Here is a 27,885-nt window from a genome sequence, read left to right as displayed (position 1 = left end):
AATCTCTTGCTCGGGGTCTGGATTTTCAAAAGAGAAAGCTGGGACACTCTGAGATAGTGCTCCCACAAAGCAGATCGGCCTTTGCAAATTGTCGGGTGGAGTAAGAATCCCTAGAGTGTGGAAACAGGCCCTTCGGCCCAACAAGTCCACGCCGACTCTCAGAGCGTCCAACCCAGACCCATCCCTCTGTAACCCACCTAACCTACACATCCCTGAACACTATGGGCAATTTAGCATGGTCAATCCACCTAGGCTGCACATCTTTGGACTGATTTAACACCTCTGATTTCATCATTGTACAACTAAAAACAAGTGAAAGAGCCATAAATCAGCACCATTTCCTCTTCTCAAAGTCTGCTTCCCACCAAGACCTGATGAAGCTGTGCCCTTTGGATGTGAGCAGTTCCAACAAGTGTCAATCCTCCTGCTGCCCATCTTCTGTCTGCCTCAGCTGGAGGCTTTCTGTGCATTGTCCATGTCGATAATAGGGCAAAATAGGCACAAATGGTCCTGACCGTGGGGCAAAGTGGCAGATCTCAGGCACGTATGTAAACTCTCATTCATGGTGAAATCGTTCTGCTCCTGCAGAATCAATAGGAAAGCCGAAAATTGCAACATTGGAATCATTTTGAGAAAACCCGTCAGGACATGGGACATTTATTGCAAGAGAAAAACCGGGACTGTCCTGGCAAAAATTGGGATATCTCTCTGTCTTCGCCTCTTAGAAAGTTGTAGACCACACAGGAAAACTTTGTAAACCTGCTGTCTGCCTGTGATATGGGAAAGCCTATTCCCAAAATTATCTCACTTTCACTCCCCCCTTCCCCATGGCAACGGGAATCACATCGGTAGCCAAGTAGAAATGCTAATTGGTTATTTTTGTTTCCAGCTGCACTTCCTCTTAGAAGTGAGTGAACTGTTTGATGGCGCACTGTTTACAATTTGGTACCGATAAGCACCTACTCCCGCTGAACTTACTCCTGTCACTGTCTCCTAGCAGTCGCACCTTGCACCCTCTCCTCATAAAACAATCAGAATCTTCCTTTGACCTCTATCAGCCAAACAATCAAACCACCACGCCGTATTATCGGACAGACTCTATAACAGAGCAAACAAAACCTTTCATGAAACCCCGAATGTAAAGCCATGGTCCCACAACATAATAATGTTAGAAAGCAAAAGTTGCAGTCCTAAAACAATAATCATATTCACCTCACAACTGTAACATTGCAAATAGAATTGTGGATACCATAGAGTGAGTTTAGAGGCTAGAATCTAATCAAGACAGGGTGAGGTAGCCAAGGAGTAATTACATGACAGCAATTTAAATACATTATTCTGCAGTTATCAGAACTTGTCAGAATGAAGCTCCTGTTGTTTGTAGTGAAGTCAGTAGATCAGATCAGAGCCTTCAAACTGCTCCCAGTTATGTGCTTTTATTGACTTTATCTCCAGATCTTCACAGATTACAAAGGAGTTGATTGCTCACAAAGGTTTTGCTCATGCAATTTCCTTGCTTTCCTTTCATTCCACATAGAGTCTGAGTCATACAGCACGGAAACAGACCCTTTGGTCCAACCAGTCCATGCTGGCCATAATCTCAAACTAAAGTAGACCCACTCGCCTGCTCCTGGCCCATATCCCTCCAAATCTTTCCTGCTCATGAACTCATCTAAATATCTTTTAAATGTTGTCACTATACCTGCATCCAACAATTCCTCGGGCAGTTCATTCCACATATGAACTACTCTCTGTGAAAGAAAATTGCCCCTTGTGTCCTTTCTAAATCTTTCTCCTCTCACCTTAAAAATGTGCCCCCCAGTCTTGAAATCCCCCACCCTAGGGAAAAGACACCTGCCATTCACCTTGTCTATACCCCTCATGATTAAATAAACCTCTATAAGGTCATCCCTCAACCTCCTAAGCTTCTTTGAAAAAAGTTCCAGCCTATGAAGCCTCTCCTTATAACTCAAACCCTCCAGTCCTGACAACATCCTGGTAAATGTTTTCTGAACCGTCTCCAGTTTAATAATATCCTTCCTATACCAGGACTGCACTCAGTATTCCAGAAGAGGCCTCAGCAATGCCATGTACAACCTCAACATGACGACCCAACTTTTGTGCTCAAAGGTCTGAGCAATTAACGCACGTGTGCTAAACACCTTGTGATGTGATGCATATCTCAAAGAAATATGTACCTGAACCTGTTGGTCTCCCTTCTACAATACTACCCAAGGCACCGCCAATAATTGTCTAAGTCCTGTCCTTGTGTGTATTACCAAAATGCAATACCTCACATTTATCCAAATTAAACTCCATTCGCCAATCCGCAGCCCGCTGATCCAATTGATAACCTTCTTCACTGTCCACAATGCCACCACTTTTGGTGTCATCTGCAAACTCACTAACTCACTAACCATGCCTGCCATATTCTCATCCAAAATCATTTATAGAAATCAAACAAAAGTGGACCCAGTACCGATCCCTGCAGAATGCTGCCAGCCATAAGCCTCCAGCCTGAAAAATAATCCTCTATCATCAGTCCCCGTCTCTTGGTGTTAAGTCAATTTTGAATCCAATTGGTAAGCTCACCCTGAATCCCATGTGATCTAACTTTACTAATTAGTCTACCATGCAGAACCTTGTCAAAGGCTTTACTAAAGTCCAAGTAAACAATGTCTACCACTCTGCCCTCATCAATCTTTTTGGTTACTTCATCAAAAAACTTAGAGAGATATGACTTCCCTCACACAAAGCCGTGCTGACTATCCCTAATCAGTCCTTGCCTTTCTAAATGCATATAAATCGCCATCTTTCAGGATCACCTCCAACAACTTACCCACCACCGAAGTCAGACTCACTAGTCGATAGTTCCCAGGCTTCTCCTTGCAGCCTTTCTTAAACAAAGGCACAACATTAGCTACTTTCTAGCTCTCTGGCACCTCACCCATGTTGATAGATGATACAAATATTTCTGCAAGGGGCCTCACAATTTCCTCTATAACTTTCCACGACGTCCTGGGATACACTTGATCTTGCTTCAGAGAAATGTACAGCCTGGAAACATTCTTGTTCAAAATATTTCATGACTTGGCTACATAGAATTTTGTGTTTAAGGAAACTACTTGAAGAGAGATAGGATTAATGTGGAACATGTGTGGGACTCGGAGCTGTCTCACGGAATCTCCTGAAGTGGAGTGTAAGTTACTCCCCTTGCTGAATTCTCTTTCTTTGTCAGGGGCTTCATTTCGGGACTGTGTTTTATGAACCGATCCTCAGGAGTTGACTGTCTTACAACATTAACACAGTTGGCATCCAGCTCCCCTGCAACTAGCTCACTCTGGCTGTGGTAAGGAAATTCCTAGGCTTGCTGAATTTCACAATCTCTCAGGTGGGGGCTCTTTTGTCCCAGAAAAAGGAGAAAGGATTAGGGAATTGATAGAAGGATACATTAGAGACAACAGTGCTGGTATTTATGGGGATATGGGGACAGTGTGATTGGGGGAGAGTGTGACCAGGGGAGAGTGTAACCAGGGGAGAGTGTGACTGGGGGACGGTGTGACTGGGGCCAAAGTGAGGAAGGTCGGTGGTACCTGGGCTAGAGATTAGAGTAACGAGATTAGTAAAGATAGACATGGATTGGAGGGAGTGAGGAAGAAGAGATTTGGGGAAAGAAAGACTGGAGTGGAAGACAGGGCTGAGAGAGGGAGATGGGTAGTATGAATTGTGAGATGTGGGTGGTAGGGTGGAGATCAGAAGGGAGACAGATCATGGATTGGGAAGGGTCGGGGAATGTCAAGCTGTGAGTAGGTGGGATAGCACTGTGTGTTTAATATGAAGGTGTGACCCTGGTTCTTCAGAAGGAAGTGGCTCATGTGTTTACTACAGGTATTCTCTAGGGTTTATTGATCTAATTTGATAGTGAGCACCTCACTCAAGTGTTTAAATATAGAGAAGGGCTAATCGCTGCTAACCTTGGTAAAGGATGCATCTTATTGGTCATTAATATGGCCAATCTGAGACCACAGTGCTGTGTATTTAAGAATCTGGATTGCACTCTATTAATAAGGACAGTAAGTAGTGCAAGTTGAAGCAGGAACTGGAGAAAGGTACATAGACAGACTAAGACAATGGTTCAAACAATCTAGGACACAATCACAAGCTAAATGTGAGATCATCCAGTTGGATGCAAGAAATGTCAGATTCCGTTGGAAGTAGTCAGAAACTAGGAACTACTGGAGCAGAAATTTTGGTGTCTGAAGAAGAGGGGATTTATGTTGTGGGGAAGAAGCTGCTGGACGGTGGGTGGATCGATGTAAAGAAATATGGTTTGCAGCTTGTGGTACTGACTTTGAACTTGTTGTTTGTGAGGGCCATTGTCTCAAACGTGTCTCACTAACTGTGCACCATTCCCTGATGCGTATTGCTGCTGGCTCCATCTTGAAAATGCAGCTACACAAACACGGGGCTGCCCTGGATGGTCTCTCTCAGTTGCCTCAGACATGTCCGTCAAAGGGAAACAGGCATCCTGCTCTGCCAATAGTGAGCTGCAGGCTGTAGTGGATGCAGAGGAGCGCTGTCCTCAGGACTGGCAGAGGAGACCATGCCAGCAGCTGTTGCCAGCCTGGCATGAGATTGACACCCAATCTCATTGCATTTTCTCCTATTCCTTTTACAATACAAACATTTATTCACAACATTAATCCTGAGCAAGTGATTGTGTAAATCTCCTGTCAACACTACCTGGAGATAACAGTGCTGTAGGAGACTAAGACTGTTTTGACTCATATAATTTGTATTTTCTAACTCTCCTCCACTTGCGGCATTTGTGGGAGACTCTGTTTCCTGTAGTTTCAATTTTGAGTAACTGAAAAATTAAAGCTCTGTCTCCAATGTACTGGTTGACACAGATTGGAATTCAACTGGATTCAACAATTTTCGATCATAATTTTCATCCTCAATTTGTTTGGTGTTTCTTTTTGTCAATAGGGTTTTATCCTCTTCTTTCTTCATGAATTATTTTGCATTCAGTTGGTTGCTTTCCTGCCATTCACACCTCATCTTGACACATCTTTTGTTTCTTCATTTATCCACTCCCTCTGGCCTTGCACCATGTGGGTTCTTGTGTAAACTCTCCTGCTCTCCATTTTACCAAAAACCTTCCCTCTTGTTGTTTTCCCAATTTTCCCATGATATTCCTACCAATTCCACGTCCTGATCACAATTTGAATTGACTCTGTTCTCTCCACAGATGCTGTCAGATCAAAATTTTATGTTTTTGTTTTTTTAAGACTTACTAATTCATGGAACGTGAGCACCTTGAACTGGTGCAGTCTGTGCTGTAGGGATAGCTATGATGTTGTTAGGAAGTGATCTCCAGAATTTTGATCCACCTAATTTCAGTATGAATTGCTTGGTCTTTCGTAACTGTGTAGGATATAGAAACTAACTGGCACAATGGCTCAGTGGTTAGCACTGCAGGCTCACAGGGCCAGGGACCTGGGTGGATTGGCCATGCTAAATCGCCCATAGTGTACAGGGATGTGCAGGCTAGGCGAATTAACCATGGGCAATACAGGGTTACAGGGTGGGTCTGGGTGTGATGGTCTTCAGAGGGTCAGTGCAGACTCAATGGACCGAATGTCCTGCTTCCACACTGTAGGGATTCTATGATTCTAGTCACAGATAGAACATCAGCTACTCTTTGTCTGTTCCCATCTGATTTCAGTTTGACTGAAGTCAAAGAACTGGATATCAAGCTAGGCACACAGTTGGGGGGCTGTATAATGTCACTCAGTGACAATACCATCTGAGATGAATTTCTACATCATATGAAATAAATAGTAAGATGGAACAATTCTTCAATTGATCTACAGAGTAACAAAAATCTTTCTTATCACAATCCAATTATTACTGGGGATGTTAAACATTTCCAGATGTAAGGCCAGGACTGAAATCCTGAGAGATTACCGTAAAGGTTTTAAAAAGAGAGAAGTGGGTTCACAACCATGGACGAATTGCAACACAGAAGTACAAACAGCTCACGGTTTACAGAAACCAATTAAAATTTGATCAGGTTATAACTTTGTATGAATTATAGGTGAAACTGACACAGAAACTGACAATGTTGATGAAATGAGGCCCGCATTGTGAATACGGAGCTACTGTATGAATACAGTCCTGGTGCAACTCTGTTGCATTGAACGGGAAGAATGAATACAGGGGAAGGGAAAGGAAGTGAAGCTGTTTTTGGGCTTGCAACTCATTAAAAGTTCCCAATGCAACTTGAAGCAAAAGTGGCTAGTTGAGGGGATATCTGGTTTGCAGAGATCTCTAGGTAGACATTGAAAGTCTCTGTACTGGACAAACAAGTGATTGTGATTTGGACAACAAAGACTTGGGAGCTCTGCAGGACCGGAAGGGGGAATACTACACCTGTGAGCCTCAAGTCAGTGGCCTTGCAGTCAGTTTGTTGAGAGCCAGGCTATTGCTGACCTACACTCCCTGTAAATGCAGCATTGCAGAATTTATTAGATGGCAAACAAAAGAAAGCTGAAACAAAAACAGAAGTTGTTGGAAAATCTCAGCAGGTCTGGCAGCATGTGTAGAGAGAAATCAGAGTTAACATTTCCGGTCTAGGGGCCCTCCCTCAGAACATTAGAAAACTACTGCACCTCCTACTCAACAAAATACAGCGTGGACTCAAACTCCCGGCCTCAGCACGGACTCGGACTCCCAGCCTCAGTGTGGACTTGGGACTCCCAGCCTCAGTGTGGACTTGGGACTCCCAGCCTGAGTGCAGACTTGGGACTCCCAGCCTGAGTGCAGACTTGGGACTCCCAGCCTCAGCACGGACTCGGGACTCCCAGCTTCAGCATGGACTCGGGACTCCCAGCTTCAGCGTGGACTCGGGACTCCCAGCCTCAGCGCGGACTCAGGACTCCCAGTCTCAGCACGGACTAGAACTCCAAGCCTCAGCACGGACTCAAACTCCCAGCCTCAGCATGGACTAGAACTCCCAGCCTCAGCGTGGATTCGAACTCCCAGCCTCAGCACGGACTCAGATTCCCAGCCTCAGTGTGAACTCAAACTCCCAGGCTCAGTGCGAACTCGGATTCCCAGCCTCAGCGCGGACTGAACTCCCAGCCTCAGCACGGGCTTGAACTCCCAGCCTCAGCGCGAACTTGAACTCCCAGCCTCAGTGCAGACTCGGGATTCCCAGCCTCAGCACGGACTCGAACTCACAGCCTCAGTGCGGACTCGAACTCCCAGCGTCAGTGCAGACTCGGGATTCCCAGCAGTCCTGGCCTTGATGTAAAGTCTGCTGCGGTCTGGGTTGGAAGGACTTTTATTCCGAACTCTTATTTCTCAGTTTTTATCATTTGTTGCTGGAGTGTTTATTTCTTTATTTTTAATTTTTTTTCCTAAGAATTTGTATTTAAGAATCTGTACCTATGTACCTTGGTACCTAAGATGGTGCCTTAAGTGGTGATTTGTGAACTTCTCATTGTATTCATGTGAGTACATGTGATAATGAAGCTCATTCTAATTCTAACTGGCCGAGCTCACTGGGCTTTGGGTGACTTTGGGTGCCTAGGAGCAACGAGTGAATTCTCCTTTGGAACCTCACATCTAGCTCGTGATAGATCAAAGGATTGGGCAAGAACATTCAAAACTATTGAAAGAAAGGTTTCCCCTTTTAAATTAAGCTTTCTCCTGTGGTCTTCAGGTTTTTACAACCCTTTTATCATCCATGGCTATCACTAATGATGCCAAACCTGTCAAGCCAACTACCATTCAATTAAATAGACGTATAGGACAGTACAGCACAGGAACAGACCCTTCGGCCCACCATATCTGTACCAGCTGGGCTTTGGGTGCACTTCTCCCATAAACTTTCTCCCTCTCACCTTGAATCTGTGCCCTCTTATAGTTGACCTTTCCACCCTGGGGAAAAGCCTTTGACTATCCACCCTATCTATGCCTCTATCAGATCGCCCCTCAGGCTCTGTCTTTCCAGTGAAAACAATCTGAGTTTATCCAGCCTCTCCTCATAACTAAAACCCTCCAAACTAGGCAGCAACCTAGTAAATCTTCTCTGCACTCTCTGCAAAGCAAGCACGTCCTACTGCCAATGTTGCAACCAGGACTGCACACAATATTCCAAACGTGGCCTGACTAAAGTTTTGTGCAGCTGCAACGTAACTCACTAACCTTTATATTCAATGCCCCGGCCGATGAAGGCAAGTGTGCTGTATGCCTTCTTGACCACCTTATCCAACTTGTGTTGTCACTGTGCACTTGTACACCCAGATCCCTCTGTATGTCAATACTCCTAAGGGTTCTACCATTTATTGTATAATTCGCACTGATCAGACCACTGACATTTTCCTCCGGATCATTCATATATATTACAAACAACAAAGGTCCTAGCACTGATCCCTGCTGAGCACCACTAGTTACTGATCTCCATTCTGAAAAGCACCCTTCCACCGCTACTCTCTGTCTTCTATGACCCAGCCAGTTTTGTATCCATCTAGCCAGCTCACTGCAGATCCCATGAGGCTTGACCATCTGTATCAGCCTGCCATGAGGTACCTCATCAAACGTCTTACTAAAGTTCACGTGGACAATATCCACTGGCCTTCCCTCATCAATCATTCTTGTCACCTCCTCAAAAAACTCAGTCAAGCTGGTGAGACATGACTTTCCTCGCACAAATCCAGGCTGTCACACCTGCTGAGATTCTCTAGCATTTTTTATTTACATTTCATATACTCAACATCCCTTAGCACTTTGCTTTTGTGTATCAAAAATAAGTAGTGGGCTTAAGCATGAAGGGAGAGGGAGGGGTTATGGGTAACATGGGGGCTTTAGAAGGGGAATGGAGGGGGAATGGGGGACAGCAGTCAGATGTTAGAGATAGAGAGTCTTAGAATGGTGAATTGCATTGAGCCAGTGTCCCAGTAAATGGAGACAGGCCCTCAGAGGGCTAGCCTTGACAGTTACCCATCTTCATTGCCCCCTCAGGCCTGCCACAGGAAGCAGTGACCCCCCATGCCCGACACATAGAGACCAAAAATACAATCACAGAATTTTACAGTACAGAATGAGGCCATTCGATCTTCCATGTGTGCTGGCTCCTGAAAGACCCACCCAGTTTGTCCCACTCTCCAGCCCTAACTCCGTAGCCCTCCAAGTGCGTCACTTTCATCACTCTCTTTTGAAACCCCCTGTGGAATTCACCTTCACCACTTGCATAGACAACGCATTCCAAATCCTAACAATTCTTCAGTTTCTCCTCATCTCATTTCTAGCTCACTTGCTGACACTCTTGAAATTGTAACCCCACCCCAATTGCTGAATCTTGAAATTTTGACACCCCCACCCCACCCCCATCAGTTCTGAAATCTTGAAACTGTAACCCCCGGCCCCACTTAGTTCTTGAATCGTGAAATTGTGACTCCCCCTCCCTAATTCCTAGATTTTGAAATTGTGACCACTCTCCCAGTGACTGGTTGAATGGGCTGCTATTTCAAGGTGGGAGTGTGGCATCATGTGATGGCCCCATGTGTGAGAATCTCATCCCTTATGTCTTTGCAGTGAGACACATCATTCTTGCCTGGATTGTGATATCAATGTTTCCGATACACTATAATCTATCACAAACTGCTTTCTCCATTCCTCAAAGTATGCAAATAGGACAGAGCAGCAAACTCTAAAGACAGTCTCAAATCTAAGCTCGTTCGGCCTCGGGGTTTGTAGGTCACATCATCTGTGGGCATAATTAGGGAGATTTCCGGCACAGACATGGGCCAATTGCAGTTTTTACTTGCAGTCAACTGTGTAGAAGGAGCCTCACAGGAGTTAAACAAGCAGATGAGGTGATGGGAATGAATAAATTCAACAATGGCCATTTCTGGGCCTGGGTTTCATGACGTGCAATTGCCTCAAATTGAGACAGGCAGTAAATATACCTCATGCTACTGTCCATCTAAACAATTGTGGAGAGATAATTCTGAAATCTCAAGTCTCACATCAGTTTCACAGTGTCAGATCCTTATGATCAATAGGCACAGCCAAACTGACTCTGAATGTATTCTGACAAACTCTTGCACTTCAGATGCCGAAAACAATCAATGTGATGGGCTGTAAAATGTTTCTGTTATGGCCAGAGGTATCTTTGTACAATTAATTTATTCAACAAGCTGCGTGACATTTATTAAACGTGAATTAGCAGTGTCATTCTTTACCTTCCTATTACTGTGACTGCCTACACTCATCATTCTTATTTTCTTCACATGGTGTATAAGTCGAAGGATATTATTAAGCTGGAGACGGTTCAGAGAACATTTACCAGGATGTTGCCGGGAATGGAGGGTTTGAGTTATAAGGAGAGGCTGCATAGGCTGGGTCTTTATTACCGGAGCGTAGGAGGTTGAGGGGTGACCTTATAGAGGTTTATAAAATCATGAGGGGTATAGATAAGGTGAATGTCAGGTGTCTTTTCCCTAGGGTGGGGGATTTCAAGACTAGGGGGCACATTTTTAAGGTGAGAGGAGAAAGATTTAAAAGGGACATGACGGGCAACTTTTTTATGTACAGTGGTTCGTGTATGGAACGAACTTGCAGAGGAAGTGGTGGATGCGGCCACAGTTACAACGTTTAAAAGACATTTGAATAAGTACATGAATAAGAAATGTTTGGAGGAATATGGGCCAAGAACAGGCAGGTGGTGTAGTTTGGGATTATGGTCGGCATGGACTGGTTGGATTGAAGAGTTTGTTTCTGTGCTGTATGCCTCTATGACTGTGTTATTTAGAACAGTTTTTGTAGATTTCAACGGTCAAGTTCTATGGTAATGGAAGTCATTTGGACTTTGTTATAAAATGGGTGACAGCAAGTTGAAAGTCCAATTTATTGTCCCCCTGGCCATTGTGAATCAAAATCGGGAGATAGTCTGTACAACAGACTAACAACTCATTTCCCCAGTTTATACTCAACCAATTCATGTTTGAAATCATGTTCAATAGACTATTGGACCAGCCGATAAATATTTTGTACTTTAAAAAATGTCTTCAACCAAGTTCTCCAGCCACAACTATATTAAAAAAACTCTGAGAAATGATAATGTATAGAAAGGGGCTGAACAGAACGAGAGCCACGGAGAATCATAGAATCCCTACAGCGTGGAAGCAGGCCATTCGACCCACTGAGTCCATACCAACCCTCCAAACAGCATCCTATCCAGGCTCACCCCTCTATCCTATCCCTGTATTCCCCATGGCTAACCCACCTAACCTGTACACTATGGGCAATTTAGCACAGCCAATCTACCTAAACTGCACATGTTTGGTCTGTGGAAGGAACCCAGAGCGCTCAAGGGAGAACGTGCAAACTTCACACAAATAGTCACCTGATGCTGGAATTGAACCTGGGTCCCTGGCGCTGTGAGGCAGCAGTGCTAGCCACTGTGTCGCCGCATGTGGCTGCATTTGTCTTTCTCGTGACTCTCTCCTGCACCCCCCCAACTCCGTCGCCTACAAACAGCAAATGGCATTGACCTACCAAGTATGTGCACAGTATCGGCAGGGTTCCTGTCCCTGGACAGCAGTTCATAGGTGCCCAGATAGGGGGAGACAACTAACTGCACCAATCGCTCCAGCTGGATGTATTTCTCACTCGGGCCTTTAGGCTCATGAGCACCCTGGCAAAAAGAAAAGCAGCAAATGAAGAAGCTTTATACTGTTAGCTGTTTCTCTGTGCTCTGGACAATGTGCCCAAGAAGGTAGGCCTGACAGCCTGAATGTTTCAGTCTGGTTGTCCGCTCCTCCTGTCTGACCAGGCCCTCATCTTGGTCATCCTCTGCAGGACCAGGAGCAGGATCAGGAGTGAGATGAGGGCCTCAGTGGTGGATAGGAGCAATTAGTGTGAAACCATGACCCAGAATCCCTAATCTTGCCACAATTCCCCTTCAAAGTTCCACCCTTTTTAGAAATTGGAATTAAAACGACACAAACTCCCAGAAAAGGCATCCCCGATCTAAGATTTGAAACTGGTAGTGTCATTATAATTTGGAAATGTACTGGCACATGATGTGTTTTCAATCACAGCTCTGTAAACACAAAGATTATCTCATTTGGCAGCCACGGTGTTCAGTCAGTGTGTACGGTTGAGAGATTGAAGGCGCAGTCTCAAAGATGTCTGTTGTCACACTGAGCTATAGAGAACAGGAAGATCCCACATCATTTCCAAACTGCCCCAGGATAATATCAGCACAAACACAGACAAGGTGACAGGACAGAGACGTCACTAACTTTTAAAACAACTGTTTAAACAGGAAAAACCCATCTGGTTCACTCATGGCCTTTACAGGAAGAAATCTGCCATCCTTACCTGGTCTGACCTACATGTGACTTCAGACCCACAACAATGTGGTTGACTCTTATCTGCCCTCTGGGTAATTAGGGATGGACAATAAATGCTGGCCAGGCCAGTGGTACCCACAACCCATGAACGAATGAACAAAATATCATGTCAAAGAGTTTATGAAAACACACTGGTTCTCCTCTCAAAAAACTGACCCTCCCTGGGAGCCTCAACAATAAGTATCTCTCCCTGACATCCTCTGTGCCTCTCTGGCTCATTTGCAGCAGATTAGAGAGACTTTCTCGCAGCTTCCTGTAAATATCGAATTGCTGCTTCATGAGGAAGAGGGTCTAGGCTTGTGTGTAAGGAGTATAATAAGGGACTGAGTACGCAGTCTTCTGGGGCACCGGTGTTGAAGATTACTGTGGAGGAGGGTTTTGTTGCCTATCCTCACTGCAGTCTGCGGGTCAGGAAATCGAGGATCCAGTTGCAAAGTGGAGGTGCCGAGACCTAGATGTTGGAGTTTAGAGAGGAGTTTGTTGGAATTATAGTGTTGAAGGCGGAGCTATAGTGAAAGATAGGAGCCTGACGTAGTTGTCTTTGTTATCCAGGGATGAGCGTAGGGCCAGGGAGATGGCATCTTCTGTGGACCTGTTGCATCAGTAGGTGAATTGCAGTGGGAGGCTGGAGTTGGTGTGTGTCATTACTAACCTCTCGAAGCACTTCATAGTGGTGGATGCCAGAGCCAGTAGTCACTAAGGCACGTTGCCTGATTTTTCTTTGGCTCTGGGATGATAGTGGTCTTCTCAAAGCAGGTGGGAACCTCACATTGCAGTAAGGAGAGGTTAAAGATGTCTGCAAATACTCCTGCCAGCTGGTTCGCGTAGGATCTGAGTGCATGGCCGGGGGGCTCCATCAGGACCAGTCGCCTCCCGTGGGTTCACTCTCAAGAAGGCCGACCTGACATCTGCGCGGTTGCAGTGGGTACAGGTGCCCCTGAGGTTGTTGGGGCAGGTGTTATCATTTCACTGACCTTCTGTTCAAAATGAGCATTGAATGCATTGAGCTCATCGGGGAGGGATGCATTGTTATCCGTGATTCTACTCAACTTCGCTTTGTAACCTCTTATATCGCGTAAGCCTTACCACAATTAACGTGTGTGCATGTGGTTAGTCTGAGACTCTAGTCTGGAACTGTTTCTTGGCTGCTGGCTTTGCAAAGACTGTACCTGGATTTCCTGTATAGGTCAGGGTCACCCAACTTGAACGCCTCAGACCTGGACTTCAGTAGGGAGTGGATCTCTCGGTTCATCCATGGTTTCCAGCTGTTTACAGCGCCCGGGTTTGTGTACAGTGGGGTTCAGGATCTGTGTTTTCTGTAGGATACAGGGTCTGTGTTTATTTACAATGAGGTATAGAGTCTGTGTGAGATGTTTCATGTTAGTTTCTGGCTCAATCCTCCTTGATTTCTGGCACTTTTTTTTTTCTCTTCTTCACACTGATTCAACATTTCCTGCTCACTGGCAGCAGACCTTGAGATTGATGAGTTATCTTTTCCTACACGTCAAGTCCAAGTCTAGTCAAATGATTCATGTCATAAGAAGTTCTGGCTTCTAAACAAAAAGTTACCACATGAACAGCCTATTGTTAAATTTGTTTAAGCTTTATATATTTACATGTAACTAGCAGGTTCTTGTGATATTGGACAGATCGCGATATTGGGGCTGAAAGTTGGAGTGCAATCTTGTTATCAAGTACTCAAGAGCCTAGTTACTGGTATTTCTGCTGATGGTAATGGAATCTGGTAAGCTACCAGAATGTTAACCCTTGTCCATTGTCTTGATCATGTCACTTGCACTGTTTAAATCTTGGCTACACCTTTAAAAACAAAGTGACCCTGTGAGTGAGAATTATCTCTGATGTGGAGCTGCCTATTTCACAGGGGGCACTGTTATCAAAATCCTACAGAAAAGTTTCCTACAGAAACTGCAGAAGGTGGTGTGCACAGTCCAGACCATCATGGAAACCAACCTTCCATCTGTGGACTCCATTTACACCTCTCGTTGCTGCTGAAAGGCTGCCCACATCATCAAAGATCCCTCCTAGCCTGGTGATGCTCTCCTACAACCTCTTCCATCAGGCAGAAGGTACAGAAACTTAAACACACACTAACAGGTTCAAGAACAGCTTCTTCCCTGCTGTTATTAGACTGATGAATGGACTCTCCAAATTCAAATAATGTTGATCTTGTTAAGGTTGACTTTGCTCCACGCACCTTCTCTGCATTGCAACCTGTATGCCTCGCTAGTTCAAACACCTTATGATCTGTATATCCTTGCCTGCTACGATCTTCCTTAACTGCTCACAATCAAAAGGTTTCCATTGTACTTAGGTACACATGACAATAAATCAAATCAATAAATCAAAACAATCTCTACAGTGTGGAACCAGACCATTCAGCCCATCAAATCCACACTCACCCTTAAAAGGCACTGGCTGGTGATCTTCTAATTTAAAGGCTCCTGGTCTCACTTTGAATTGGAGGCAATTAGTGAGAACCCATTCTATTCAGATTTGCCTTCCCCAGTGAGTAAAGAATTCCTGTTGATTGGCTTGTGTGTTGTGCCCTTGTAAAGCCACCACAGTCTTACCGGACCATAGGATTACTCTCTCATTAGAGATGATCGATGGTGGTTTAACACTGTGCCTCAGGAAAGGGGAGAGAACATGGGACCTTTAGCGGCGATCTCAGCTGGTGCAGGAATTTCACCTATGATACTGGCATCAAGTCTGCATTGCAAACCAGCCCTCTAGCCAACTGACCCTCTGACAGCAGGTTCAGGCTGAGGTCACCATGAAGGATTCTCCTTCTCAACCTCTCCTCTTGCCTGAGGTGTGGTGACTGTCAGGTTAAACCATCACCAGTAGTCTCTGTAATGAAAGAACAGCATCATGGTCCTCCAGGAGTAGACGTCTTTACCTGTGCCTTTGTAATACCAGAGTGCTGAGTCATTCTTTCCACAGTTTTCCTCCACCTTACTTTGAGGCCAGTTCAGTCATGGGGAAACATGAAGTTGGGATCAGTGTTGGGTAGCGTCTACCTTCCACTGCACAGACCACACTGACTGAAGGTGGAAGGAGCTGAAGGAAGGGTGGACCATCCAGCAGAAATGAGAGTGTAGAGATTTGTGCATGGAAAAGAAGATCGATAGAATGAAAACCTGACTGCTGTTTGGCAACAACCCAGATGGTAGAGATTTCGTAGGGAGTGGGGGGAGGGCGAGGAAACCTTGGTCCAGTTGAATTAAAGGTTTTTAAAGTTTTTAGCCCTCACCCCAAACACCCATACCCTCCACCCAACCTAACTCTCCATGTCAGCAATAAACTCCCTATGCCACCTCTATTAGCTCACACCTGGTTTCTTTATGAATGCTTGGCTGAGCTTCAAGACCCAGTAATTCATGAGTTCAGGAGGCCTCTGTTTCCACAGGTGAACATGTATTGTTTCTTTTCATTGATTAGTACAAGTTATTCTTTCTTTGAACTCTTTCTTTCAGTGTCTCTGTATTTGGGCAAGATTAAGATTTGAAAAGTGGTATAAAGCTTCTATAAATGATACAATAGTGGTTATGTCTGACTGACACATTTACAGATTTGAAACAGCAGTGGTTTCTTTAAGGCAGATTTCTGAATGCATGTTTCTTTCAAACCACAGACCTGTGCGACAATGCTGTGGCTTAAGAGGTGTGTTTTGTCCTTTTTTTTTGCATGTGAGAAAATCAGATTTCTGAATTTGCCTTTTTGCAAAGGGGTGTGTTTATGGGATGTTGCTATATTGGAACAGTTAATTAGTAGTAGTTACTGTATCTACTAATCTGTCAACTTTTCCAATAGTGTTGTTATTCTAAATTCTTCTTTCTTCTGTGGTATTTTAACTATAGTGTTTGAATAAATTGTGTTTTGCTTAATGCCATGTAGTTTGACCAGTTGCATTGCATCTAGAACACAGCACTTCCCATTTGCCTTTAAAAACGAAAAAGTTAGGGTTTAGGCTACTTTCTTAAAATATTTTGAGGGGGTCTAGTCTAGTCCATAACACATGACCATTGATACGACATGACTCATTGTTTTTATACTTCATGCTGGATGAATTTGTGTGGAGGATACAGGGATCCAACACAGAACATGGGAGGGGGCATGTAGGAACATAAAGGGGGGGAATGGCTAATACCTTGAAAACATATGGCTTATTCCCCCGGATTCAGACTACAGTTCCTGACTCTTCTGAGGGACCTGAACCATATGTCCTCATGAATTTGACCTAATTCCATGAAAATTGAGAGAGGATGGTGTATGAGGTCCCAACTCCCACATTGGATCAAGCCAGCTGTGGGTACAGGGTGTGGTCACACCACCTCCCACTGCTATCTGCCCTGCTGATGACAATGTGGAACCAAGCCCCACCTACAACCTATAAACTTCTCTGGCATTGTCCATGCTCTTGTGAAAATCTGACCTGTGGGTTCAACTGAGAATGGCAACTGCACCGCCTCAGCTGGGAGCCCTGAACAGATCACAGCCAGTTAGCCTGACTGGTAGTTACAAAAGGAAAGGTATGCTCTAGCCTGCCCGAGCTCGGCCCCATTGACATCAATCTCTCACCTGAAGCACTAGGAGCATCTGTGTGATGGATGGAGGCACACTGGTATGAGGCTGGTGGAGCACCTGCTCCAGATCTACCTTGAGCAGGACCAGATCTCGGAATCCGAGCAAGGCCATCTGACGGATTGTGAGCTCCTGCCCCTGATGAAAAAAAGCATTGAAGTCACCCGTGCTGCTTTTCACAAGATTGCTTTCTTCAAAGCAAAGACTTCTAAGTCTTTTTGGCTAGAAGCGATATTGCCAATGTTGTCATACAAAGTGCTTTGAAAGAAACACGTTGCACAGATGCAGGAACGTGATATATGTTAAGAACCATTCCCATAAAAACAAATGCCACATACTGCAAGGAACTGGATTTTTCAGATGGTGGGAGGTAGGGTGCCATGGCTAGTGGTTACATTAATGAACTGCACACAGAGTGGTGAAAGCTTCAACAACTTCCATCATTTTGCTAATCCAACTCTCTGCATCTTCCCCTTGCCTGCTACTTTGCTAGCACTGATCCAGGTGACGGATTGATGGGTTTGTTTAGAATATTCCCATTATAAAGGCGGACAACGGACAAGAGAGAGCTGTCACAGAAAGACTGTGTGATAAGGACACAACAACAGGCACCGAAGTGACACAGAAACTGTTAATAAGCATTAATGTTGATAAGGGGAAGTGATGGCCTAGTGGTATTATCGCTAGACTATTAATCCTGACCCTAACATTCTGGGAATCTGGGTTTAAATCCTACCATGGTGGAATTCAATTTAAAAAATCTGAAATTAAGAATCTACTGAAGATTGTGAAACCGTGCCAACTATCGGAAAAGCCCATCTGGCTCATTAATGCCCTTCAGGGAAGGAAATCTGCCATCCTCACCTGATCTGGTCTACATGTGACTCCAGACCCACAGCAACATGGTTGACTCTCGACTGCCCAATCTGAAATGGCCCTGATGAGCCATTCAGTTCAAGGGCAGCTAGAGATGTGCATTACCAGCGATGCCCACGTCCCAAGAGTGAATTAAAAAAAAAATGTTGCTGTGGGCTTCCTGCTCCTCAAATGTGATAGCAACTGCTCGAAATTGCAGCCATTAAATTCACAACATGCAGTGCCCTCAAATATGGAGGACATCATAGATGATTTCTTGCAAACAGATTTCTAGGTCACAGTGCAATGTCTGGCAGGAGGTGATGAGCTGAAATCTAGATGCTTCTCCACAGGCTCCTGTTATCAGCAGCGGGATTTGTGAACATCTCTAAATAGTTAGCACACACCAACAGGGATTAAGTGCAGAACCCAAGACTGCCCCATGCAGGGAGAGAGAATCCTGATCCCCTTCAAACAGACTCACGGCTGTTTCCTTTCCCACATATCTGCTGTTCTAATAGTTTTGTGGGCGAGAGCAGTAAAACCTTTTGCCATCTTTGCCAAATATAGTGACCTTGGTTATTAAAGAACAACCTTGTAAGTGACAAAATCAGCATATTTGAATGACGTCTCCATAACTCTCCGTAACTGTTATATATGTATGAGAGTGTGTGTGTGTGTCTGTGTATGAGAGTGTGTGTGTGCGTGCGTGTGTGTGTGTGCATGTGTGTGTGTGTGTGTGTGTGTATATGTGTGTATGAGAGAGTGTGTGTGTGTCTGTTTGTAAGAGTGTACATGCATCTGTGTGTGTGTGTGTGAGAGAGAGAGAGAGAGAGAGAGCGAGACGGAGAGAGTGTATGTGAGAAATTGCCTGTGTGTGTTTGTGACACAGAGTGTCTCTGTGTAAGTGTGTGTGTGAGTGTCTGTGTATGTGTGTGTGAGAGAGTGTCTGTGTATGTGTGTGTTTGTGAGAGTGTCTGTGTATAAGCGTGTGTGTAAGAGAGTGTATTTTAAGGTGAGAGGGGAAAGATATAAAAGGGACCTAAGGGGTAACTTTTTCACATAGAGGCTGGTGCGTGTATGGAATGAGCTGCCACAGGAAGTGGTGGAGACTGGTGTGATTACAACATTTAAAAGGCATCTGAATCAGTATTTCAATAGGAAAGGTTTAGAGGGATATGGGCCAAATGCTGGCAAATGAGATTAGATTTATATAGGATATCTGGTCAACATGGATGGGTTGGACCAAAGAGTTTGTTTCCGCACTGTATATCTCTATGACTCTATGAGTGTAAGTGTGTGTGTATGAGAGTATCTGTATGTATAAGTGTGTGTGAGAGTGTGAATCTGTGTGTATGTCTGAGTGACCGTGTGCTTGTGTCAGAGAGAGAGTGTCTGTGTGTAAGTGTGTGAGAGAGTGTTTGCATGTGTGTGAGCATGTCTGTGTGGGTGTTTGTGTTGTGTGTGTGTGAGAGAGAGAGACAGAGAGACAGTTATGTTTAGGGAGCTGGGAAAACAAAAAAGTGATAACTGCTTCTTGACCAGTCACCACCAATAAGTTTCCTCCATCAATTTCGCTCTCTGCCCTCTCATCTCGAGCAGGAATGGGTCATGGGAGGCGAATGCTGATATTATTGAGTTTCCGCTATGCAGATGGGAACAACGGTGAGGGGTACCGTAGCTGAGGGTTCTCCCTTGCTCACCTGGCACTTTCTCATGGCCTATTCCAGCAAGCACCTCACACCTTGGGGATATCTGGTGGATCTCTCCCTCTGTGGCCATGGGCAGTGAGGGCAACAGTCATGTCCATCCAGCCCCCCTCACCAGCCGAGTTGAGAAGGGCCTGAATCTGGGCCTGTCTCTCTCATTCAGCAACCTCACAGATAAACCTACGAAGGAGTATCACTGAATCTGATTACATTCGTCATGTCTACCGTACCATATCGCGATAGTTCTGATTAGATTTTTACAGGCCATTACTGGGGCCTGGAGTGGAATATTGTGTGTAACCTAGGAAGGACAAATTTGCCCTGGACAGATGGCAACAAAGGCTCCCGAGCCTGGTTCTTGGGATGAAGGCATTATCCTGTGAGGAGAAATTGAGTGAACCTGGCCCATATTCCCTGGAGGTTTGAAGAAGAAGAGATCTAATTGAAAAACACAAAGTTATTGATGAGACTGTCAGGGTCACTATTGAGACAATGACTCTTTTGGCTGGGCAATCTAGTACATACAGGGGCATAGTCTCCAAATAGGAAATCAGCCATCTGGGACTAAAGTTGGGAGAAGTTTCTTCAATCAATTGCATGTGAATTTTTTTTGGAACTCTTTACAACAGAATACCGTAGCTGCACGACCAATGAGGGCATTACGAATGATAGGTCAGAAAGTAAGTTGCGAAGGGGATCTAGCTGGACTAAAGTCAGAATCAAAAACAGAAATTGCTGGAACAGCTCAGCAGATCTGGCAGCATTTGTGGAAAGAAATCACAGTTAACGTTTCCAGTTGAGTGCCCGTTCCTCAGAACTGATGGTAGCTAGGAAAAGGATGTTTTTCATTCAGAAAATGGGGTTGGGGGGTGGCAGCGGGCAAGGGTAAACGATAAATGGAGATAGAGTGCAAAGAGAGAGAAAAGCAGTTGGACAGACAAAGGGGTGGGTAAAGGACAGTCTGGGAGAATGAATAATGGGGGATATTAGTAGCTGACAATAGGTTGTGTGTAGTAGCAGCCCATGCGATGACACAACCTGGTTTGTGGGGGTTGGGGTTAAGGACATGGCCTCAAGCCCTGAAATTGTTGAACTCAATATTAAGTCTGGAAGGCTGCAGAGTTCCCAAGTGGAAAATGAAGCGCTGTTTTTTAATCTGAACCATGATAAGAATGCTGTTTTTGTTGCAAAGGTGTTAGATAATCCAGAATCAACCCTCGCATTCCTACCTTACCTGCACAGGATAAAATATGGCTTGTAACATGGGTAGGATTTCAGTGAAGAAATTATCCCAACTACTTGTTAAAGCTTCCAAAAGATTTTCACCTAAGAACAAACAAAGGGACATAGGTAAAAGCATCAACAGTGATTGGTGGAAAATATCAAATAGCTAATGTTCATGGCAATCAAGTAAACAGAGACTTGTACAAACCAAAGTAGAGGCAAAACAGTGACATTTCTACAAGCATGAGAATTCATACCCAGTGCCTTGCCACTGCCACCAATGTCCCCTCAATAGGTTTTCCTTCTTCCTCTCCTTTCCACAATGTCTCAGTGTAGTCTTGGGTTCCATCAGGAGTGTGGAGAGAGCATTCTTGGCAGCGAGTCCCATTGGTTTTGGGCCAGGGAGATCCCGAGGGACAGCACAGACACGTCGATGGTCTTCAAAATCCAAGGGTCGGAGGAGGTCAGACAGGGTGGAGGTGAAAGGCCTGACCACCTCTGGAGTGTCCTGAGCGGTTGTATGTGATTCCTCCTCTGGATGGTGCCCCCTGGCACTGCCCCATCTTCCTCTGAGGAAGGGGCACCTGGAGAACGAGCCAAGTTCCCAAAGTCCTAACGCACATCTTGAATCCCGAGGACCAACGTGTGGGCGATGGAGTGCAGTAGTGTGTGCCTCTCCAGCAGCCCCTGAGGATGCTGGGCCTAGCTATCCATGGCAACCTCTGGCCTATCCATGGAGGAAGCCAAACGGTCACATGATACACTGCACTGCTGCAGCCTCTGGGCAATAAGGGTCATTGTCCCCTACATCCCTGTCTGTTTCTCCTATTCCTCCCTCTGTACGACCCAACACGGTCCTGTCTTGTCTGGGGTTGAGCAGGGGCCTGGTCTCCGACAGCCAGCGGCCTGGGCTGGTTCCATCGCTGAGCAGCTGTGGAGCTGTCACAATGAGGTGTTCATCCTTACACTCTCTATGACAGACATTTCTATCAAGGTGCCAGTATCTGGGGAAGGGAGGGAGGGGTCAGGAGGCAGCTTTGCTGATACCTCCTCCCAGGCCTCAATACCTCCGTCCTTGGACATCGAGGAGGGTGCTGCTGCAGGCAGCCGGTCTTTTCTCTGTGGGAGTGGTGGACATGTTGGGTCATAGCTACAAGACAGAAGTGGTTTGATGGCCGGGAAGTGGTGTGCAATGAGTGGGACTGACAGTAGGGTTAACGTGAGAGTTGTAGGGGAGTGAAGAATGCAACCTACTCAGTTAGTGGGACATGGGTACCTCAGTATCCCTGCAGGAGTGGTCCCAGTCTTCACCTGAACTTCTTACGGCACTGCTGGGCATTCCTCCTGACCCTGGAGATGGCACTGAGTCAACTGGGTAACCAGGCTGCTAAGGTCTAACCCTAATGCACGGCCTCCTCTGCCAGTCTTCTGGGATGAGGCCCCCTCCCTCAGGACCTTCAGGTCCCTGTTGGGGAATCACTTCCCCTTCTCTGACATGTTCAGGGCAGCTTTGGGAATGCCAGCGCTCATCCAGGTGCACGGCAGCCTCTTAAATGTGGCTCGGGCACTGGGGATACTGCTGGATATCCAAACCGTAGCAAGTTGTTCTGGGAACTGTGCTAAGATAGGGCTGGAACTGGATGTAAGGGACACCGTAGGAATGCAGTAGGTAGTTAATGAGACGCATTTGATATGGTGTGGTGGAAAATTTCACTGGGGCTCATGGTGAGAATCTCTCCAAAAAACTCAATGCAGCAAGCATTTAGATACAAAAATATAACATTCCATGGGGATGGGGTAACTGGTTCATGTGACATTCAATACGTACTGATCTCACCAACAATTTAAACATGGGCTCGATGAATATTAACCTTCCAAATGCTTACACTGAAGTCAATATTATTAGCTATGACAGCAGCTCAGTGTTGAGCAGAATGCATTGTATATGTGAGAATATTTAGCACCACTACTGGATGTGCAACAACTGCTGAACTTCCACTCAATGCTGTTTACTGGCTAAAATCATGCTCATGTGTTTGACTGTAATCTCAAGTCACCTCATACTGAACTAAATGAAATACATTGCGGTTCTCATTATGGAACCCAATTTTTCACTGAATAGATTGAATTATCCAATTTAAATTAATCAATGCAAATAGCACAGCAAATTGGCACTTTAACATTCAATTATTGGAATAGTTTTTGTTGTTTTGAGTCTAGTGACTTTGAATTAAAAGGATCAAACTGTACTAAACCCTTGATCAATATGGCTAACTGGGTAACATTCATATCAGTCCCTAGCGTCTTTTTTCAAAAATTTGTTCATGGCATGTGGGCATTACTGGTAGACCAGGATTTATTACCCATCCTGAAGAATGTGCCCTGAAGAAGCTGCCTTCTTAAACAACTTCAGTCTTAGTACTGCAGAGATACTTGCTAAGAAGGGAGTTGCAGGATTTTGAGACAGCAACAATGAAGAAACCTTGATATATATTAAAGTCAGGACGGGCTGTGATTTGAAAGGAACATTTCAGGTGTTGGTGATAAGTGTTAAAGGTTGTGAGTTTGGAAGATGTTGTTGAAGGAACCTTAGAAAGTTGTTGCAGTGCATCTTGTAGATGGTACACACTGCTGCGACTGGGCATCAGGGTTGAAAGTTGAAGGCGGTGAATGGGGCGTCAATCAAAAAGGCTGCTTTGCCCTGGATGGTGTCGAGATTTTTACTGTCTTTGTACCAACCTTCACAGACCCGCACCTTTTCTTCCATCAAGACCAAGCCTTTTGAAAGAAGATGGTTCTGCCAACAAGAAAAATAAAGAGAACATCTGATGAATGTCTTCTACCAGAAAGAAAAGTTAATTTCTGCACTTATGCAAACTGTGCATTCTGCAGTGCCTTTTGATGAGGAATAGGAGAGTTCTCTTGGTTTCCCCGCCAATACTAGTCTCTCAAACAACATCACAAAAGCACAGAATATGGTTATTGTCACAGTTTGTGGGAGCTTGCTGTGAGCAAATTGGCTGTCATGTGGCCTACATTACAACAGTGACTACAATTCAAAAATACTTTGTTGACTACAAAAGACTTTGAGATATTTGATGGCTGTGAAAGGCTCTACAGAAACACAACTGTTTTGTTCCTTTTCGTCCGACAGCACGGAACCAGTAATGTCAGAAAATATAGAGGTTTGTAAAATCAGGAGTGGCATGGATAGGTTAAATAGGCAAGGTCTTTTCCCTGGGGTGGGGGAGTCCAAAACTAGAGGGCATAGGTTTAAGGTGAGAGGGGAAAGATATAAAAGGGGCCTAAAGGGCAACTTTTTCAAGCAGAGGGTGGTACGCATATGGAATGAGCTGACAGAGGAAGTGGCACGATTTCAACATTTAAAGGCATCTCTATGGATATATGAATAGGAAGGGTTTAGAGGGAAATAGACCAAATGCTGGCAAATGGGACCAGATGTATATAGGATATCTGGTTGGCATGAACGAGTTGGACTGAAGGGTCTGTTTCTATGGTGTATATCTCTATGACTCAATCTGGTGACAACCTTTCCAATGGGACCTTGCTCTGTATGAATTGGCTGAAGTCAGAAGTCCTGTTCACTTCCCTCCGCTTCACCTGGTGAAGGAGCAACACTCTGAAAGCTTGTGATTTCAAATAAACATGTTGGACTATCACCTGGTGTCGTGTGACTTCTGACTTTATCCACCCTGGTCCAACATTGGCATTTCCACATCACTACTGGCCGTCATTTTATAACAGTGGCTGTTGGAAAAGTGCGTCACTGGCTTTTAAGATGCTTTGATACATCCAGTGTCTGGGGAAAATGCTATTTAAATGAACGTTTTCTTTATAAAACAGATTATTTGGTTGATTATTTCATTGCTGTCTGTGGGCATGTACCGTGTGCAAATTTGTTGTAATGTTTCATATTTTACAACATGGAGTCGACTTAAAAATACAGCAGTGACTGTAAAATGCTTTGGTATTTCCTGAGATTGCAAAATATGTTGCACCAATGCAAGGGAGTAAAGGGTTCCTTGTTGATCCAATATATAACAAGGCTAATAAGGCAAGTTAGTCTCGTGGAACATCCCAGCAATAGTGATCATTATAGAATTTAAAACAACGATTGAACAAAATATACTATTATTTCAAAGGCCAATGTTTAGATTGGGGAAAGGCCAACAATGCCTCACAGCACCAGGGACCTGGGTTCAAGGTGTGTGGAGTTTGCACATTCTCCCCATATCTGCGTGGGTTTCCTCTGGGTGCTCCAGTTTCCTCCCACAGTCCAACAAATCATGAGGGGCATAGATAAGGTGAATAGCCAAGGTCTTTTCACCAGGGTAGGGAAGTTCAAAACTATGGGCATAATTTTAAGGTGGGAGGAGAAAGATTTAAAGGGGACCTGAAGGGCAACTTTTCCACACACAGCGTGGTACGTATGTGGAATCAACTGCCTGAGGAAGTGGTAGATGCAGGTACAGTTACAACATTTAACAGACATTTTGACAGGTACATAAGTAGGAAAGTTTTAGAAGGATATAGGCCAACACAGGCAAGTGGGACTAGTTTAGTTGGGAAACCTGGTTGGCATGGATGAGTTGGACCGAAGGGTCTGTTTCTGTGCTGTTTGACTCAATGTGCAGGTTAGGTGGATTGGCCATGCTAAATTGCCCATTGTGTCCAGAGTTGTGCAGGTTAGGTGCACTGACTGTGGGAAATGCAGGGTTACTGTGATAGGGTAGGGGGTGGGTCAGTGTGGACTCGATGGACCGAGTGGCTTGCTTCCACACTGTAGGGAGTGTATGATTCTATTAGAGAATGAGGATTGAGTGCAGGAAGATCAGAGGAGAAAAATGCTGACACAGAGACAGAAGAACAATGGCAATATTTAAAGGAGGAGATCAATAGAATTCAGGGAAGTCTTGGAATCTGTGTGAAAACCTTGCATTTTTTCGGGATAGGTCCTAATTGGATAGGGAAATTGGCCATCCCGTTCGCTAACAAAACTGAGACAGAGACTTGATGTCTGGTTGAAATCATGCAAAAAGGGACAGAGTCATCAGAGGTCAGCAGAAGTTGAGGAGTCCACTAGGGAGTGTGGTATGTGCGGGCTTGACAGAACAGATCTAGAAGCTAAGAACAAGCAGACAGTTCTGTGGAGTTATGTGGTTGTCGGTGAACATATCGCCCATAGAATTTGGGTTTGTTGTGCACTGCTATTGCCTAGGCATCTGAGTAAGTCCTCAAAGAGGAGGAGCTGAAACTTCTTGTGAGAAAGACAGAGCTTTGAAGAACTTTTGTCACTACAATCCATGACTGGATTGCTTAGCCAATTCACAAAATCTATCTGATTTGTATTTGTCATTTCAGGTGTAATTTATGTTTAGAATCAATCACAATGTGCCTGTGAATTCCTGAACATTGGTGCTGAACATTGTGCAATCATCAGCAAACATCCCCACTTCTGACTTTCTCTCTTTATTCTTGCTTGGGATGTGGCTATCTTTAACAAGGCCAACAATTCTTGCCCATCCCAAATTGCCTTTGCAGTGATTGGCTTTTTCTCTTCTCTAAAAAATTGATATAGTTGGCATTAGATTTTAATGAATTCGAACTTCACTGTTTGTCATTGTGGGATTCTACTTCCCATAATATTAGCCTGGAGCTCTGGATTATTAATCCAATGACATTATGACTATGCCGCTGCTTCCCCATTGACGAAACAGCTGAAGATGGTTGAGCCTAGGACACTACCCTGAGGAATTCCTGTAGAGATGTCCTGGAGCTGAGATGACTGACTTCCAACAACCACAACCATCATCCTTTGTGCCAGGTGTGACTCCAACCAGCAGAGAGTTTGCCTCCTGATTCACATTGACATCATTTTTGTTAAAGCTCTTTAATGCCTCACTCGGTCAAATGCTACCTTGAAGCGTAGACCATTCAGCCCTTCAAGATTGCTCCTCTGTTTAATTGACTCATGGTTGATTTTCTACCTGTTCACCAGTTTTCTGTACTCTGCACATATTCCATAAATCCTCTAGCTTCCAATAAAATCTGTTCTGAACACACCCAGTGAAGAAGCATCCACAGGGAATTACGAAGATCAACCACCCTTTCTGCATGTAGACCTTTCTCCTCATCTCAATTCCAAAGTGGAAAGACTTAAACAAAGGAGATGAAACATAAAGGGAATGTGATGAATTAGCAAAGAGCAGATATGAACTGCTTTTATCTGTTTTGATATTCGCAAAGAATAAAGTATTTCATGTGCAGGTAAATAATAAAAAGGAGAAATAAGATAGGGATAAGATCACGAGTAAATCAGTAGGAAAACTATACAGCAAATGTTACTGAAATGGTTGAGGTACTGAACAGATGCTGCCTTAGTGCCCAGAGCAAAGACTGGATCTTTACTGGATTTGGAACACAAACCCTTGGTGTGCACGCATTTGGTCACTCTTTAGAAGAGAAAGCCAGTTAGCATCCTGCCTCTATACTCCTGACCAACTACAGCATGAGGGACAATTCTTCCGTTGTGTCAAAGGAACAATGTCTCATTAAAGTGCAGTTGTGTGTTTGAAGAAGCTCACCAGTGCTTGGTATTTTCAAGCTGTAGCAGAATCGGAGAGGAGGCACAGGGACATAGCTTTGATCTGGGTGTCTTGTCTGAGATCAGTGGATTGCAATGAGGTGCTCCCCCTAAGGACAGGAGCAAGGTGACAGTCTTCCAACCTGAATGAGCATGGATGGAAGTAGCCACTACAGCGATGTGTTGCTTCAAACCAAGCGACAGTGCACCAAGAGGATCCAGGAGTGCGGGAGGGCAGGAAAGGAGTGTGTGACTATCCCATGCTCTGTGACCCCTTCACCCATTGCCCCCTACAGCCGTCGTCAGCACAAAACACCTTTTGTCTGCACTCAATCTTCACTCTGCAGGCACCACAGCTAAACAACCGACACTCACTCACCCTCATCCTATTGCCCTCTCAGTCACTCTGCACAAACACTCTGCACCCCACTCCTCTCCAGACAAACTATCACTCACCTTT

General features: G+C 44.8%; 1 protein-coding gene across 1 annotated transcript in view; it reads right to left on the bottom strand.

Annotated features, from left to right (window-relative positions):
• prr5l (proline rich 5 like) overlaps positions 1 to 27,885 on the bottom strand; it is a 115,909-nt gene that overhangs the window by 11,700 nt on the left and 76,324 nt on the right. Inside the window, exons 5-8 of the mRNA XM_048607130.1 lie at positions 23,561 to 23,618; positions 20,832 to 20,923; positions 17,031 to 17,171; positions 11,569 to 11,707 (exon numbers count right to left, since the gene is read on the bottom strand). Of these exons, the coding sequence (XP_048463087.1) occupies positions 11,569 to 11,707; positions 17,031 to 17,171; positions 20,832 to 20,923; positions 23,561 to 23,618 (430 nt within the window). The remainder of the gene's footprint in view (positions 1 to 11,568; positions 11,708 to 17,030; positions 17,172 to 20,831; positions 20,924 to 23,560; positions 23,619 to 27,885) is intronic.

The sequence above is a fragment of the Rhincodon typus genome, chromosome 17 (genome assembly GCF_021869965.1).
Source record: "Rhincodon typus isolate 14 chromosome 17, sRhiTyp1.1, whole genome shotgun sequence".
Taxonomy (NCBI): Eukaryota; Metazoa; Chordata; class Chondrichthyes; order Orectolobiformes; family Rhincodontidae; genus Rhincodon; species Rhincodon typus.
Note: the sequence above shows the minus strand (reverse complement) of the source record. Positions and strands in the feature narration are given on the sequence as shown.